Genomic DNA, 16,668 nt, shown 5'->3' on the forward strand with positions numbered 1-16,668 from the left:
TCAAAACCAAGACAGCCACTTGTCTGCAATGGTTGTAGGGCAGGGGTTGGCAACCTGGTCTGATGGGATGGGGTTGGGTTTTTATAAATAGTTTTAATTGTAATATGTATTAATTTTAAGGGCATAATGTTTAATGGCTTTTTAATTTTTGTATAATATTTTTATTGTGTATTGCCCTGTTCACCGCCCTGAGTCCTTCGGGAGAAGGGCGGTATAGAAATCAAATTATTAAATTAAATTAAATTAAACCTCGGCTCTTTTATGACTCCGGGACGTCAACTCCCAGAATTCCTGAGTCTCACTTAGGAATTCTGGGAGTTTTAAAGTTTATTGAATTTATATACCGCCCTTTTCCCCGTAGGGCTCAAGGCGGTTTACAAAGTATTTAAAAACATCAATACAATACAAGAGTTAAAAACAGTTAAAATAATTAAATTTGATCCCTGGGAGAGAAAAAAAAAACTCTCAGCCTGGGCCGGAAAGCTCAAAGAGCCAGGTCTTCAGGTCCCGGCGGAATGACCGAGGGTCAGGGGCAGTCCTAAGCTGTTGAAGTCCATGAGTCATAAAAGAGCCGAGGTTGCCTACCCCTGGTGTAGGGTTTCCTGTTTCAGCAGCGGGGTGGACTAGAAGACCTCCGAGCTCCCTTCCCTGATTCTACGTTGAAGAAGCCCTTAAAAAGGGTTTGTAGAAAAGACACAGGCTGTAAGATGAGTTAGCTCCTCATCAGGGATTATAGGATAGCAATTTTCCAAATATCTCAGGGGCTGCCCTAAAGATGGGGGGGTCAAGCTATTCTCCAAAGCACCCAAAGGCAGGACAAGAAGCAACAGATGGAAACTCATCAAGGAGAGAAGCAACCTGGAACTAAGGAGAAACTTCCTGACAGTGAGAACAAAGGCCTTGCCTTCCGAAGTTGTGGGTGTTTCATCACTGGAGGTTTTTTAAGAAGAGTGGCCAGCCTGCTTGGTGGAGCAGTGGGCTAAGGCCTCCTTAAGTAACACCAGCTGCCTGCAATTAGTGCAGGTTCGAGTCCCACCAGGCTCAAGGTTGACTCAGTCTTCCATCCTTCCGAGGTAGGTAAAATGAGGACCCAGATTGTTGGGGGAGGGCAATTAAGCTGACTTTGTAATAATGCCGCTTGGGTGTGTGTGTGAAAGCCCTAATAAGCAGGCATATACATAGAATGAAGGCTATTGCTAAGCTTGTAAGCCGCCCTGAGTCTTCGGAGAAGGGCAGGATATAAATGGAATTAAAAAATAAAAAATTTGTCTGGAATGGTGTAGGGTCTCCTACCTGAGCAGTGGGGGTTGGACTAGAAGACCCCCAAAGTTCCTTCCAGATCTATTCTAATTGACTGATTGAGTCAGATTCTCGGGATAAGGAACTTCTCTCAGATTCTCACAAAGGGATGAGAAAGGGTCCACGTTGGCTGTTGTGCAGTCGCTCGTGTGTTTGGGTTTTTTTCCCCCCGACAAAAAATTGAAGTCTGACTGTGGTACAGAGTCTGCAAGAAAGCCATCAAGATTTCAAGGTGCTTGAATAAATGTTTCTGTTTCTATTCTAATAAATCTTTCTATTCTTGTCTGAATTTCCTGCGGATGTAGCAACTTTTCAGGACACATTTGTCCTCCGGCTCAGATTCTGAGCAATGCGATGCGGTCTCTGGGTTGCCAAAGCACGAGTGACCAATAGATGGCAGCAGCGGGATAGAAACGCTCTGAATGCTTTCTGAATACAGGCAGGACTTGATTTACATCGCTTCGTTTAGTGGCCGTTCAAAGTTACAACGGCACTGAAAAATGGGGCTTATGACCATTTTTCACTCTTACAACCTTTGCAGCATCCTCGTGGTCACGGGGCCAAGATTCAGATGCTTGGCAACCGGTTCATATTTATGACAGTCGCAGCGTCCCTGGTGTGTGTGTGTGTGTGTGTGTGTGTGTGTGTGTGTGTGTGTGTGTGTGACGTGGTCCCCTTTTTGCGACCTTCCGACATGCAAAGTCAAGGGGGAAGCTGTATTCACTTAACAACCAAGTTAGTAACTTATCAACTGCAGTGATTCACTTAACAACTGGGGCAAGAAAGGTCGTAAGATGGTCCAAAACTCACTTACCAAGAGTCTCGCTTAGCAACAGAAATTTTGGTTCTCAGTTGTGTACTGTACTGCGGGGATCTCCAACCCTGGCAACTTTTAAGACTTGTGGACTTCAACTCCCAGAATTCCTCAGCCAACCTTGAACCGCAGCCTGAAGCGTATGGTTAAATGATTGCACATTTTATTCCACCACCTGCTAATGCAGATAAGCAACCCTGGCGCATCAAAGCTTGGCTCAGGTTTTGGAGCTAGGCAGGCTATGAGGGCTTTTCTTTTTACCAGACAGGCACAAATTTCATGCTGCAACCTGTTGTGAAGAGAGAAAAGGGGCAAATGAATTAGCTCAGCCAATCATCGTTCAGCAAAGAGTGCCAGACTCCCACTTTGGGAGTGGAGAGTTACAAGTCCCAGCTTTGTTTCTGGGGATCCTAAGGAGACACAGATTAATAGCCAGATCCAGAAGGGAGGGGTCCCATGTTATTTGCATTTGGTTCCCTCCCACAGCAATGAAGTTTTACCTCCTCCTCGGACAGAGCAATGAGGGTCAGACTCCCGTTTCAATTCTGCAGATTCTCCCGTCTAGTTTTGAGTGACAAGGCAACAGCTTTGAGTGACAGGGCAACAAAAAGACCTTTATGATACCCTCAGGTGATGCTGGGGACCACAACACAAAAGCCATATCACGTTGAAGGCCTGGACTCTGGACTTGGCTCTGCCACTGATGATGGTTTTCCTGCCACTTCAGCGGGGCGCAGCGTGCTTTAATCTTTAATTTTCAAGTGATAAGCAGAAGATAAGGGTCCCTGCGAGCTTTCTTGGGCCTTTGCAGGACATCTGGAAGAAACGGCCTTCATTGGGCTGTGCTGCAGAGACCAAGGCCACCAACCCTGGCTATCAAAGGGACAGAGATGCTGTGGGAAGGCCACCCTTGGAATACGGCATCCAGTTTCGATTGCCCTGATGCAAAAAGGATCTTGAGACTCTGGAAAGTGTGCAGAGAAGAGCAACAAAGATGATTAGGGGACTGGAGGTCAAACGGTTGCTGGAATTGGGTATGTCTAGTTTAATGAAGAGAAGGACGAGGGGGGACGTGATAGCAGTGCTCCAATATCTCAGGGGCTGCCCCAAAGAAGAGGGAGTCAAGCTGTTCTCCAAAGCTCCAGAAGGCAGGACAAGAAGCAACGGATGGAAACTAACCAAGGAGAGAAGCAACCTGGAACTAAGAAATTTCTTGACAGTGAGAACAATTAACCAGTGGAACGACTTGCCTCCAGAAGTTGTGGGTGCTCCATCACTGGCAGTTTTCAAGAAGAGACCAGACAGACGCTTCTCTGGAATGGTATAGGGTCTCCTGCCTGAGCAGGGGGTTGGACTAGAAGACCTCCAAGGTCCCTTCAAACTCTTGTTATTCTGTTGGTCTTGGAGGTTCACAAGCCAGCCTTTCCTTCCTCTCTAAAGATACCAGTAATTCAGAGAGGGAGAAATAGTATCATTAGATTTTTCCTGCTATTTTTCAGGCTGGGTTTTCCCTTTCTGCCGATTCAATTTTTCACAAGGAATACGTTTTGTTAATATTAATAAAATTAAGCCAAAATGGCTGGTTTGCGATGCGGCAGTCTCTCGGGTGAAGCTTATCCAATGTGGGTTGTGGGACCTGATTCATAGCTTAGTAGCGGGAAGAAACATCCAGCTGTGGTTTATTCAGTCAGCCACGGTTAGCCAAACCATGGGATAGTGCACTGTGGGAAAACAGCATCAATGAACTAAACTCCTACTGTGGAAGAATTATAAAGATAATGCTCCAAAGATAATCCACCTTCCCATGTACACAGATTTTGGGCTGTACAGCATGGGAAGAATTAATCTGCTTCTTCTCCATTATCCAAAGAGCGCAGGAAGTTTTATACGGTACAAGCTGGATACTCTAAACCTTAATTCTTGCTGGAGACGTGCCCCCCCTCCCTCCAAATCATATAAGCCAGGTAATTATCCAACATCAAGAGCCCCTTGTTTGCAGCTTACAAGGAAATGCTGAGAGGGGTATTTTGAGTAAGAACCCTGCAAATATTTTCTCGAGGGAGGCGGTTCAAATAGAGTTTTTATGAAATTCTAAATGGCAAGAGAAATCCTTCCGGCCTCTCTTTAAACCAAGAGCTTGGACTGGGGGGGGGAAACAAACAAACATACATACAGTAGGGTAAAGAGGGAGGAAAGAGGGAAAACCTGGAAACAGGAGACTTGCCGGGGGCATAAATGTCGTCAATCAACTTCCCCGGGCTGAAACATCCCAGAAAGATGTTTTACAGCATCAGCAATAGCACTTAGACTTGTATAGCGCTTTACAGCTCTCTCTGAGCGGTTTACAGAGTCAGCATAATTGCCCGCCCACAATCTAGGTGCTCATTTTACCGACTCCGGAAGGATGGAAGGCAGAGTCAACCTCGAGCCGGTCAGGATCGAACTCCCGGCAGTGGGCAGAGTCAACCTGCAATACCGCCTTCTAGGCTGTGCCACTGCGGCTCTTTGTCCTCTCTTTAAAACCGTTGGCACGTCCTTTGCCCTTCTTTGGTATTTTACTCTCAGCAAGGCCGGTGGCAGAATTCTCTTCCAGTCCTACCCATAAGCAGGTTGCAAGGACCGCGGGTGGCTTCTGATCCCATAAGCCACGGATCTCAGTGCCTTGCAGGGCTGGAGTTCCACATCTGCCTCTGCCTCTCTCCCACTAGCTTCTCCCCAGGCCAGACCCGCTTTCCCGGAGCGCATCCAATTTCCCGGAGTAAACTGCCCGGCATGCCTCTAAACCCCCTTAAGTGGCAGAGGAAAAAGGGGGCCCCTCCAGCTTTTGCCGCTGAACACAATCGCACAAAAGAGATGAATGTGCTTCATCAGCCCAGGAATAGCTCACCCCCTCCTGGGGCAGCTACTGCCCCTTCCTTGCAACTCTATAGGTCAGCCTGGGTGGTACCACCTTAGCGTGATCGAAACCCCCCCCCCCCCGTGCCTTGTCACGAGCCAGGAGAGTTGTGACTGGGAGACCCTGCAGGGGGATTAAACCTGACCCCACCACCCTTCACACGCACATGCACACACACACACACACACACACACACACACACACACCTCCCCTGGAGCTGAGCAAGAGATCTCACTGCCTCCTAGTCCTCGTGGCCTCTCCTGCAAGAAGCCCTTTGTTAGGGCTTATCAACGATGCTAATAAAGGAGAATATTTGTAGCTCAGGGGTCCTTGGTGCTCTCCGAGCTGGCTTGTTTCCTTGCAGACCTTTCACGAGCCAGACTAAGCAACGTCATCAGTGCTAGAAGGGAGTGGGGTTTGTGGGGAGGAGGAGGAGGAGGAGGAGGAGGAGGAGGAGGAGGAGGAGGAGGGGGACTGTGGGGTGCTTGGTGCTCTCTGAGCAGGCTTGTTTTCTTGCAGACGTTTCATGACCCAAGCTAGATAACACCCTCAGGGTCAGAAAGGAGTGGGGTTTGCTTTCAGTCCACATTCTAGGGACTTGCCCTGTTGACAAATCATCAGAAAGTAAACCCGTCCCCCTTCTAGCACTGATGATGTTCCCTACTTGGGTCGTGAAACGTCTGCGAGAATACAAGCAAGATCGGAGAGCAACCAGGAGCCCACTTATCAACGGTGTCTCAAATCTCTTCCCCCTCCCTCGCATCTTCCGATGCCACAGCTTTGAAGAGGACCCTCTCCTAATGCCCCTCTGAGTGTCCTTGTGTAAAGCCCGCCCCCCCATCCCATGTCATCGTGCCGGCTTTCCCAGTTCTGGGATAAGATGTCCATCACCCCCATCCTCCAGATGGATGTTCCTCGACCTGGGCCAACTTTAAGGAGGAGCCTTCTCAGTAAAAGAGGAGGTGCGGATCGGTCAAGATACAAAACGGCTGCATCAGGAAGGAACACCTGGCCCGCTCTTTCCCCCTTGGGAAAACTGCCGGGAAGCCAAGAGAAAGGGCTGGGAACACAGCTGACCCCGGTTCTGACACGGCAACGGACGCAATGATGGACAGGGCCAGCACCTTTACCGTCTGAGAATCAGCCACGGTTTCCCAGCCCCTTCTAGCCAACACAATCCTTCCTGTGCTGATACATTATCAGCTATTATCTTCCAAAGCGCCACGTAATCAGCCTGCTGAACACAGAGCAACTTTTTCCCGTCACCAAGTTGGTACAATGAAAACAAAGCCAGCGGCAAATAAACCAACAGAGGAGATGCACCCTGCTTTATCCGCGTAGCATCGCCCTGAGAAGTGCGCGTAAAGCCAATCTTTGGCCTCTTAAATAGGGCACCACGTTCCCAAGTTCCCAGTCTTCTGGGGATGCTGCGAGCTAGTGGGTGTCGCTGGATTATGGCTCCCTTAGTCTCTTCCTCTTGCGCAGTGGGCGGTGGGTGCTGGGAACTGTAGTTGGCAGGCTGCAACCAAAGCTAATTAATTGGCTTTGCCTGGACTCCTTGGCGCCACTCTTAGCTTAGCAAAGAGCCGTCGAAAGAGACACGCTGGGCATCAAAAGACAAGATTGGAGATTAGAGAACAAATGAAAGTATACGATATCATAAAGAGAGTAAAAGAATTGAAATGGAAAACTGGCCGGTCACAGAGCCAGAAAACCGAGGGCAGGTGGGTCAAGGGGGTGCTAGAATGGATCCCACTTGATCCAAAACAGCCGCGAAGAAGACCTAAAAGAAGATGGATCGACCACATCACAAGTATGGCAGGCCCAGTTGGCCAAAGGAAACTCAGGGACCTCTGGGTTGGAAACATGGCGGGAGAGGGCCTTCGTCCTGCGGTGGATGGACAATGGCTAAAATGAGGAAGAAGGAGGAGGAGGAGGAGAAAGAGGAAGAGGAGGAAGAAGAAGGAGAAGGAGAAGAAGGAGAAGGAGAAGAAGAAGAAAGAAGAAGAAGAAGGAGGAGAAGGAGAAGGAGAAGAAAGAAGAAGAAGAAGAAGAAGGAGGAGGAGGAGAAGGAGAAGGAGGAGGAGGAGGAGGAGAAGAAGAAGAAGAAGAAGAAGAAGAAGAAGAAGAAGAAGAAGAAGAAGAAGAAGTTAAAAGCGGAAGCAGCTCTAATAAAACCAAATGGTTCCAGTGTCTGGCACCAAAAATTATCCTCTGGGTATTCCCCCACAAAAACACACACACACACACACACACACACACACACACACCCTACTGGTGTTTTGGAGAGTCTTGAAGACCTGGCACTTCGCCCAGGCCTTTAACCAGGGGGACTGAGGCCCCTTCTGACAAGGTTTTTTTTTTCTTATTTTTTCCTTGCTCCCCAGTTTTGCCTTCTTCCCTTTTGGCGCTTTCTTCTTTTATTCCTGGGTTGCTTTTCTTGTTTTATGGCTTTCATATTTTCTTGCGAACCGCCCTGGGGTTGTTGAGGGCCGGGCGGGTACAAATAGAAGCCGTAAATAAGTAAATAGAATTATTATTATTTTTTATCGCTGCGATCTGTCTCCGGGCAAACGATCTGGAGATATATCCCTCCTGAACATCCCGGTTAATTATATGGCACTCCTTTTGACACTACCCAGTGTAACGTCTTGCAGCAGTGAGCAGCTTAAATGAGTTACAGCGTATTTAAGGATCCGTCTAAAAGGGATCCCACGCCGACATGATCATCAGATGCCTGTCAGCCAATCCGCTGGCTCCCTCTGGGGTGCTTGCCTGCTTTTGACCGCCCCCCCCCCAGCTTGTGTGTGAGATGGGCGGATCCGTTCTCAGGTGATGGGTGAGTCATTCCCACCTTTGGGAGCAGCAGGAAATGCAGAAGCACCTGGAGTAAGAGAAACGGGCTGTGTGCCAGCAAGCTAAGACTAATCCCCAAAGGAGACTCAAGTCCTCCAATCCCACACACACACACACACACACACACACACACACACACACACACGGTGTGGGGGTCCTGCATTTGCACAAGACAGGAAGCAAAATGCACATCTGCTTTCCGGGGGAGAAAAAAACCTGTTTCAAAGAACATTATTATCCAACGCAACGCGTGCTTTAAAATACACGCACACTTGTTTTTGTTTTTTTTAAATGCAAGGTACTCCTCGACTTACGACAGTTCATTTGGTGACTGTTCAAAGTGACGACAGCCCAGGGGGGGGAAAAAAGGGGACTTCTGACCGTTGTTTGTTTGTGTTGTTTTTTTTTACGCTTATGACCTGTGCGGCATCCCCGCGCTCACGTGATGACCGATGGAACGGCTCGCCTCCAGAAGTTCATTCTAGGGACGCTCCATCACCGGAAGCCCTCAGAAGAGACTGGGGGGAGGGGGCCTGCCGTCTGTCAAAAATGGTGCAAGGTGTGTATGTGTGTGTGTGTGTGGGGGGGTTTGGACTAGATGACCTCCAAGGTCCCCTCCAACTCTGTTACTCTATTGCAGACATGTCAAACACAAGGCCCGGGGGCCGGATCCGGCCCGCAAAGTGGTTTCATGTGGCCCGCGAAGCCCTCCTGGAAACAGTGAGGGAACGGCCCCCGCTGCCTTGGCCCTGGCCCAGAGACCCTCCTTCCGCCAGAGATCCTCGGATCTGTCCCACTCCTGCCCGGACCCCCATAGGCACCCTTGATGCCAACGATGTAGAGCTGGCCACGCCCACCCAGTAGGCCGTATGCACTCTAGCCACGCCCACCCAATAGGCCATACGTGCTCTAGCCACGCCCACCCAGTAGGCCATACGCACTCTAGCCACGCCCACCCAGCAGGCCATACACGCTCTAGCCACGCCCACCCAGTAGGCCATACGCACTCTAGCCACACCCACCCAGTAGGCCATGCCCACCCTGGCCATACCCACCCGGCCCCCTGAGGGCAAATGCAATGCTGATGGTCGCCCTCAGTGAAATTGAATTTGACACTCCTCCTCTATTGAATCCAGGGGTCTTCAAACTTGGCCCTTTTATGACTTGTGGACTTCAACTCCCAGAATTCCTCAGCCAGCTTTGCTGGCTGAGGAATTCTAGGAGTTGAAGTCCACAAGTCATAAAAGGGCCAAGTTTGAAGACCCCTGCAAGTCTATTCTCACCGGCGGGGAGGGGCGGGAGAGAAAGGAGAGTCCCGGGCTGCAAGCGAGCGTGGGAACCCGAGGGGGCGTGGCTCGGGCGGTGGCGTTGCCGCAGCCGTCCAATCCCGGGCTGGCTCGGCGCCCGGCCCCGCCCCCTGGCTTTCAAAAAGAGCCGCCCGGCGCGCGCTCCAGCCATTCATCCTTTGCCTGCCTGCCGGCCGGTTGGTGCGCAACCTGGTGCGCTGCGCGGCTGCCCCATGGCTCGCCTGTTGCTGCCGGCGCTGCTGGCCCTCGTCCTGGCCTTGCCCTGCGGCCGCGCCGCCTGGACCGAGGCCAACACGGCCTGCGCCACCCGGGCCAGCGGCGGCCGCTCCCGCCTGCTCAGCTTCCTCTGGCTGCGCCCCGACGGCGCCCCGCCGCTGCTGGTGCAGAGCCTCTGGGAGCGGCGCGGCGGGCAGCTGCTGGAGTGCGCCTGGCGGGCCGAGCCGGCGCTGACCCGCCGCTACCTGCAGCTCTGCGGCCCGGGCCGCCTCCGCGAGCCCTTGCTCCGCGCCTCCTGGGGCCCGCGGCTGCGGAGGGAGCTGGCCGTCTTGGAAGCGCGCCGGGACGGTTGCAAGGGAGCCCCCCCGGCCGCGGCCAGCCGCCAACCGGCGGGCGGGCGGGAAGGGCAGGCGCGCCCGCGCACCCGGCGGGGCTTGACGGTTCCCGGGACGCTTTGGTGCGGAGCCGGCCACTCGGCTAAGCAGCCCTCCGAGCTGGGTAAGGGGTGGAAACGGGCCGTGCTGCAAAGGAAACCCCACCCGCCACCCCCACCAAGCCCCCAAACGGTGTAGTAGTGTCTCCTGCTTGGCAGAGGGGGGGGTCGGACTAGATGACCTTACATGGTCCCTTCCGACTCTCTGTTGTTCTGCTCTGTTCTAAACTCCACCCAGTGCTGGCGCCTTTACAAGTCAGGGCGCTTTTCTGGATCTTTTTTTGCGTGGGTGGGTGGGGGGAAACCCCTCAGGCGAGACATTAGGAAGCGTTTCCTGATATGAATCAGCAGAGAAGTCGGTGGAATTCCTTGTCACTAGATGCTGCGGTTGGGAAGCGCCGGGATGGTTTTGAGAAGCAGTTGCGCTTAAAGGTGAATGAATGCCACTTGCAAAGCTGGGGGCAAAAGCTAACTACATAACCCCTTTCACCAGTTGGCGCCTCTGGCCTGCGTCCTGGGAGAAAAAAAAACACACTTGGAGCATTGTGTATCACACCCACATCCAGGGCTTTTTTTCTCATAGAACGCTCAGAACGGAGTTCCGGCACCGTTTTTGGATGGAACCTTGTAGGGTAGGCAAGGCAGGTTGTATGACATGTGTGAGTTCCGGCACCTTCTTCTTATACAAAAAAAGCACTGCCCACATCCCTTTGCCCTCATGGATTAATTTAGGAAACGTTGATGCATATTGTATTAACGCAGCCCTTGAATACTGGGGAGAAGGCAAAGAGGTGTTTTATTTATTTTATTTATTTTATTTATGTATAGAAAACTGCAGGTATAAACTGTTAACTATCATAAGAGACCGCTCTGACGGGCTCTTTCCTGGATAGGGTTAGGGTTTGGGTTTCTCAACCTCGGCAGCTTCAAGATGCTTGGATTTTGACTCCCAGAGACAGCATGGGGGATTCTGGGAGTTGAAGTCCAAGCAACTTGAAGCTGCCCAGGTTTCTGAAGGCTTCGCTTGGGACAGCATGTCTGGAAGGATTCCACCCAAAACACACTTGTGGTTCTCCTGTGATGGCCACTGCCGCCTCTATATAGGGCTTCGTCCCTGAGCAGTGGGTTGGACTAGAAGACCTCCAAGGTCCCTCCCAGCTCTGTTATTCTGACATTCTCTAGCCTTGCTCAGAGAAGGCTCTGGGTGAAGTTCCCAGTGGCTCTTTCCCCCCCCCCCCATCTAATCCCGGTTCCTTGTGTTGCAGGGGTTTTCCAGGGCCCAGACGTGTGCTGTCGTGAGCACGACACCTGTGACGCTCACATCTCGGCTCTGGGATTCAAGTACGGCATCCGCAACTATCACCTGCACACCATTTCTCACTGCAACTGTGACAACAGGCGAGTACAGGCGTCTGGGAAGCTGGCTGAGGAATTCTGGGTCCACAAGTCACAAAAGGGCCAAGTTTGAAGAGCCCTGATGTAACCTGATGCCTTCCCAGTATGTTGAACTCAAGTCCCCATCGCTCTCCTGCATGGTTGGCCGTGCTGGTGAGGGATGCTGGGAGGGGTGGTCCAGAGCACATGGAGATTGGCAGGTGGGGAAGAAGAAGTAGAAGAAGACAGCCATCAGCAGAAGCTGCCTAACCAAAGTTTTCCCTCTGGCTTCTTAACAGGTTCAGAGATTGCTTGAGGAACCTCAACGACACCATCTCCAACTTCATTGGGAACAGCTTCTTCAACCTGCTGGAAGTCCCATGTTTTTACCTGAAAGAGAGCGAGGATTGCCTTGAGTGGCACTGGTGGGGCGGGTGAGTAAGGCGGCTCTGACTTTGCCCGAGTGAGGAAGCGCGCTGAGAAGAGAGGCTGCAGCTAGTCCTCAGCTTACCACCCCAACGTTTAGGTTGCTAAGTGAGACACTTGTGAGGTGAAGGGAATCACGGCAGTTGATAAAAACAGGAACCTGGTCCTTAAGTGGATCTGGCTTCCCCCAGTGACTTCGCTTGTCAGAAGGTCACAAAAGGGGACCCCGGGAGGACGAAGCCGTCATAAATATGAGTCAGTTGCCAAGCCTCTGACTTTTGGTCACGTGACCATGAGGTCGTAACTGGGGAAAACGGTCATAAGTCCCTGTTTTTCAGTGCCGTTGTAACTTTGAACGGTCGCTAAATGAACTGTGAGAAGTCGAGGAATATCTGTTTTATGCTTCCTCAATTTCTCCCGGAAAGTCCTTGGCTGTCTTCGCTGCTTTGCTTTGAAGCTTTTTGCCAGTTTGTCTAAATGTCTCTTGAAAGACGGAGCCCCAAATTGGGCCCGGTATTCAAGAGGCGCAGAAGGAAGCGTAGAACTGAACAGCAGAGGTGCTTCCCACATTGGGAAGTCTTGATGCAGCCTCAAAATGTACCTGCCTTTGCTGCTAACATCACACAGCTGACTCCTTCTCAGCTAGTTGTTTTGTTTTGTTACGATCCAGTTAAAATAACTTTGTTTAGGATTCTAAGAAGCTTTGATCCGCTGTGACTCTGGCATCCTTTGCACATACATACATCCTTTGCTGTGCCTATGGATTGCATTTTTTATCCAAAAACGAACTTAAACCCAATATTTCCCAACCTTCATGACATCTGGAAAACCTGGACTTTCCAACTCCCAAATTTCCCAGCCAACATGGCCATTAGTAAGAATTTGGGAAGTCCCATCTATCTCCCTGGGTTGGAAAGCGCTGCTTGTAATCTCTCAAGATCATTTTGGATCTGTTCTTTCCTCAAAGCTACCAGCCGTTCCACCCAGTTGTCTGGTGATCGTAAATCTCCCGTTTTCTCCACCCCCTGCAGGCCATAAATTTAAATTTAGCCTTTTTTTTTTTCCTGGGAGGCTTTAGGCTGAGACGCCTTTTCATGTGGCCTGTTAAGTCTTGCTGGACACAGTGGGGCTGAGTTTGCACAAGACACAATTGCAAACTGCCCACCCACAGTGTAGTCTAGCCGTCTTGTGGAAAACCTGCCTGTGTGATTGATTAATTAATAGCCTCGGCGCATCACGGCAAACCAGGACCCGTCCGAATTGCCTAACCCGGGTTAGGGTGTGGTGCCGAGACTGAGCAGAGCACCTGGCCTCCTCTGCCCTCTGCTAGGTGTAAGAAGTATGGCCTGATGCCGCTGGCTCAGTTGGTGGATCCAAGTCCCTATCACCCCATCGAGAACCCCGAGGGCACCATGTCGCCAATCCAGCCTAGAAGGCATCGGAAGCCCAGCTTGAAAGACAGAAAAGGGCCGAGGAAAGAGGCCAAGAAGATGAAGAAGCTGAGTCCCATCACCCCACCGACCCCAGTCTCCAAGCCGAATCATGCCACTCCCATCCTGGGAACAAGCTCCCCAGGTCAGGAAACCACGCCGTGGTCACCCACCCTTAAAACTACGCTGGAGATTCTCACCACCCGCCACCCGCTAGTCCTTCCCGTGGAAGAAGCCTTCTCCAACGAGACTTGGCAGGGAGAAAGAGACTCTGCTGGCCAGGCTTACAAGCCGAAACCAGGTAAGCTACAGCCTTGAGCGTTCCTTCGGGGGCCACTTAAATGTGGGAGGACTTACGAAAGAGCAGGTAAAATGTTGGCTGCTTCTTCTCTCAGATTGACAAACGTTGCCTTTCAAAACTTGGCCCCCCAAAAAAGGAAGCTTGGCGTTTTTCAACCTGGCGGTTTGGCCTCCACCTTGGGAACCAAGTCATAGTTATCCCAAAGATGCTTTTTTTTTCAGGAGGCAACTGGACTTGTCTTGTTTTTCCTTTGAAGACGTTTCGCTTCTGAATGGAAGAAACGTATTGGACGAGAAGCTAAATGTCTTCAAAGGAAAAAAACCAACAACCACAAGACAGTTCCCTTGCCTGGTGAAAAAGCTTCTTTGGGATAATTTGGGAGCCGAGGTAGACATTTAGAGTCAGACTAGCGCCAGGGAAGCCTGGGTTCAAATCCACCCTCTGCTGTGGGAGCTCTGTGGGGTATCTTTTTTCCGTTTCTTTGTCCCTTAACTTGGCCTTAACTTTTAATCTGTACTAATTTATTACGGGCATCACTGTTTAATCACTTTTTAATAATTTTTAATTTTTGTATCTTGTTTTTATTATGTATTGCCCTGTTCACCGCCCTGAGTCCTTCGGGAGAAGGGCGGTATACAAATTAAATTAATTAATAATAAATAAATAAATAAAAAGCTCCCATGGGCCAACTGGGAATTCCAAAATATGGGCAAGTGAAGCTCAGCCTGAAATCTGGTGAGAAGGTCCCAGGTTTAAAAGGCCAAAAAAAAAAAGGGATTGGAAGATGCCCAAAGAGTAATCAATGGGATGCACACATACAAAAAAAAAGGGTGGGTGGTGGGTGGGCTTGCACTGCTGATTCCCTGCTCCTGACCCCCACCCTGGCCATAGTGGGAAGAGTTGGGGGGGGGCTTCTGCCCCTTGATTCCCCGACTGAACTGTTGCCTGCTTGTCTCTCTAGCCCTATCACGGAGGTGTCGCTGCTACCAACGGCTGGACCAGTGCCCCTTCCAAATTGGCCCCCATGAGTTCAAGTACCAGCTCCACAACGCAGATGATCGGACTCTCTTCCACTGCAACTGCACCCGGCGGTGAGCATCGTTCCCCCCGCCCCCTCCGTCCCCAGGCCTCCAGTCGCTCTGGCAAAGAATGGGTGGGAAGGACCGTAATTCCCAAAATCGGAGAACCGGGGCTGGGCTAGAGGGTGACGCATGGGCAGCCAGCGGCTGGAGAACTGGCAAATTAAACTGGCACGAACAGCCAAGAGCCCAGAAGACGGGTTCCAAATCCAGACGGATCTCTAACCAAATGACATTCGCCGTAGAGAATTCTCTGGAACGCCAGCCCTGCTCCCAGCATTGTTTTGCAACTCCCACCTGAGAGTTGTAGTCCTGCCAATTTATATGGGTGGGTGCGGAAGGGTGCCACCAGGCTAAGAGAGGTTGGTAGGGGGCTTCCCCTTCCCTTTGTCAGGCTGGGGGGGGGAATCTGTTTTTTTTTCCCCTCGGCCTGCAGTGTTTGAGGGCATCTGCCAGATTGTGGCTTTCTGCCTTGGCTGCACCCCAGAAGATTTGGTGCAGGTTTCATTACTCGGCTGTTGTTGTTTTTTTGCTCCTCCCCCCCCCTCCCAGGTTGGCCCGGTTCTTGCGCAGGACGAAGGGTCCCAACGAGGTGGAAGAGCAAGTCCTGACCAACTACATCTCCCCTTCCTGTTTTGTCCTGGAAACCCTGCCAGGCTGTAGGGTGGGAGACCAAAGCTGGCCCAAGTAAGTGGAAGGGAGGGGCGGGGAATCTCCCCCAACCCCACCCATGGCATTATTCCCTTACTCTCTCTCCTCGCAGCCAGTCTGTAGGGCTGTTCCTACAGTCCACCGTAGCCAAAAGCACACCTGCTTTCCATAACAGCTGTCAAGGAACCCAACTCCTGATTTCCGATTCTGGGCAGGCGGTCCTCAGCTTACGACCAGCACTGTCGCTAAGCGAAACATCAGTTTAGTGAATTTTGCCCTGTTTTACGAGCTTTTTTATTTATTTTTTGGCCACCATCCACTGCATTTGTTAGCAACCCGGTTGTTAAGTGGATCTGGCTCCCCCCCCCCCCGTTGATTTTGCTTGTCGGAAGGTGGCAAAACGGGATCTGCGACCGTCATCAATATGTGTCGGCTGTCCAGCGTCTGAATGTAAATCCCATGACCCGGGGGATGAGGGCATAAGCGTGAAAACGGTCACAAGTCACTCTTTTCCGTGACGATGTAACTCGCCAAACCAGAATGGTCAGGAGGACTCGCGGCCCAGCCTGTCTGCTGGGTCTGCTCTTTTTTTTGGGGGGGGAGAAACGCCCAACCGCCAGCTCTTTATTCATACAGTGCCCGCCAAGGATCCCACTTTGTCTCTTCCTCCTGCAGCTGCATCGGCCTTGGCAACGCCGTCCTGGCCCCGGCTCGCCACCTCACCAACTGGCTGGTGGGCAAACGGCCGAAGGCCTCTTTCAAAGTCAAGCGTCAGGGACGGGTTCCCCTCGAGGAGGGGGCCACCCAGCTGTTCGATAAGTGTGTGCAGCTGGTGCGAGCCGCCCTCCGGCCGGCGCCACACTGAGCGAGGACAGCCTTTGTCCCTGCACGCACACGCGCACAAGAGAGAGAGAGAGAGAGAGAGGTGTCCTAGCCCACGAAGTCAACGCGGCGAAGGTCCACGTGCGTTGGGCCATTCCCTGCCTTTGCGCAGGTGTCCGGTGTGGAAGACACAACTGCTGGTATGAACAAGAAGAGGGCATCCTCCGGAGTTATCATCCGTGGCGCAATGCCAGCTGCCCCCCCCACCTGCGGCAAGGAACTGGGCCACAAACTCTGGGCCACGGGTGCTTGGGAGCTGGGTGACGGTGCTGAGTCCCAAGCCAAGGGACGGGGAGAGGTGAAGGGGTGACGTCCTAGGCCTCGCCTCTCCAAGCAGGCGGCCTGAACAGCAGAGACAGGGGTCCTCCTCCCCACCCCCCCCACCTGTGCTCTCCTTGCAAGGAGGGCAGCCGGTTAATTAATTTATACGGGGAGGGTTAGGGTGTTGTGGGGCCATGAAGAATGTAGCAATGAAATGTTTTCTAACCGTGACTTGAGCTCTTCTTGCCTGGGGGGGGGGAAGGAGGGACACCAAGAAGTATGTGGGGAGGGGGCATTGCCTCTTCTCAGCCATCCCCCCCCACCTCCATGTATGTGGGGAGTCACAGCCTTATGGAGCTTTTGTAGATGGTTTATTGGAAGGAGTGGGGAGTAAGAGAGAGGTAGGGCTGATTGTTTCAACTTTGAACTCATCCCAGGGAAGA

General features: G+C 51.7%; 1 protein-coding gene across 1 annotated transcript; it reads left to right on the top strand.

The window, feature by feature from the left end:
* Positions 1–9,365: 9,365 nt before the first annotated feature.
* On the top strand, positions 9,366–15,974 carry PLA2G3 (phospholipase A2 group III). Its single transcript, XM_083373513.1, has 7 exons — positions 9,366–9,886; positions 11,087–11,219; positions 11,495–11,629; positions 12,952–13,352; positions 14,314–14,443; positions 14,984–15,118; positions 15,758–15,974. Exons 1-7 carry the CDS (start codon positions 9,385–9,387, stop codon positions 15,945–15,947), a joined length of 1,626 nt encoding a protein of 541 aa, XP_083229639.1. The 5' UTR covers positions 9,366–9,384; the 3' UTR covers positions 15,948–15,974.
* The last annotated feature ends 694 nt before the right edge of the window (positions 15,975–16,668 follow it).

Source organism: Vipera ursinii (assembly GCF_947247035.1).
Source record: "Vipera ursinii genome assembly, chromosome: 14".
NCBI lineage: Eukaryota > Metazoa > Chordata > Lepidosauria > Squamata > Viperidae > Vipera > Vipera ursinii.

Excerpts from the sequence above, each read along its gene's own strand:
- PLA2G3 (XM_083373513.1), top strand. The coding sequence starts at position 9,385 with ATGGCTCGCCTGTTGCTGCCGGCGCTGCTGGCCCTCGTCCTGGCCTTG. Across the intron at positions 11,630-12,951 it reads GAGTGGCACTGGTGGGGCGG|GTGTAAGAAGTATGGCCTGA; the intron begins GTGAGTAAGGCG and ends GCCCTCTGCTAG. Across the intron at positions 13,353-14,313 it reads GGCTTACAAGCCGAAACCAG|CCCTATCACGGAGGTGTCGC; the intron begins GTAAGCTACAGC and ends TTGTCTCTCTAG.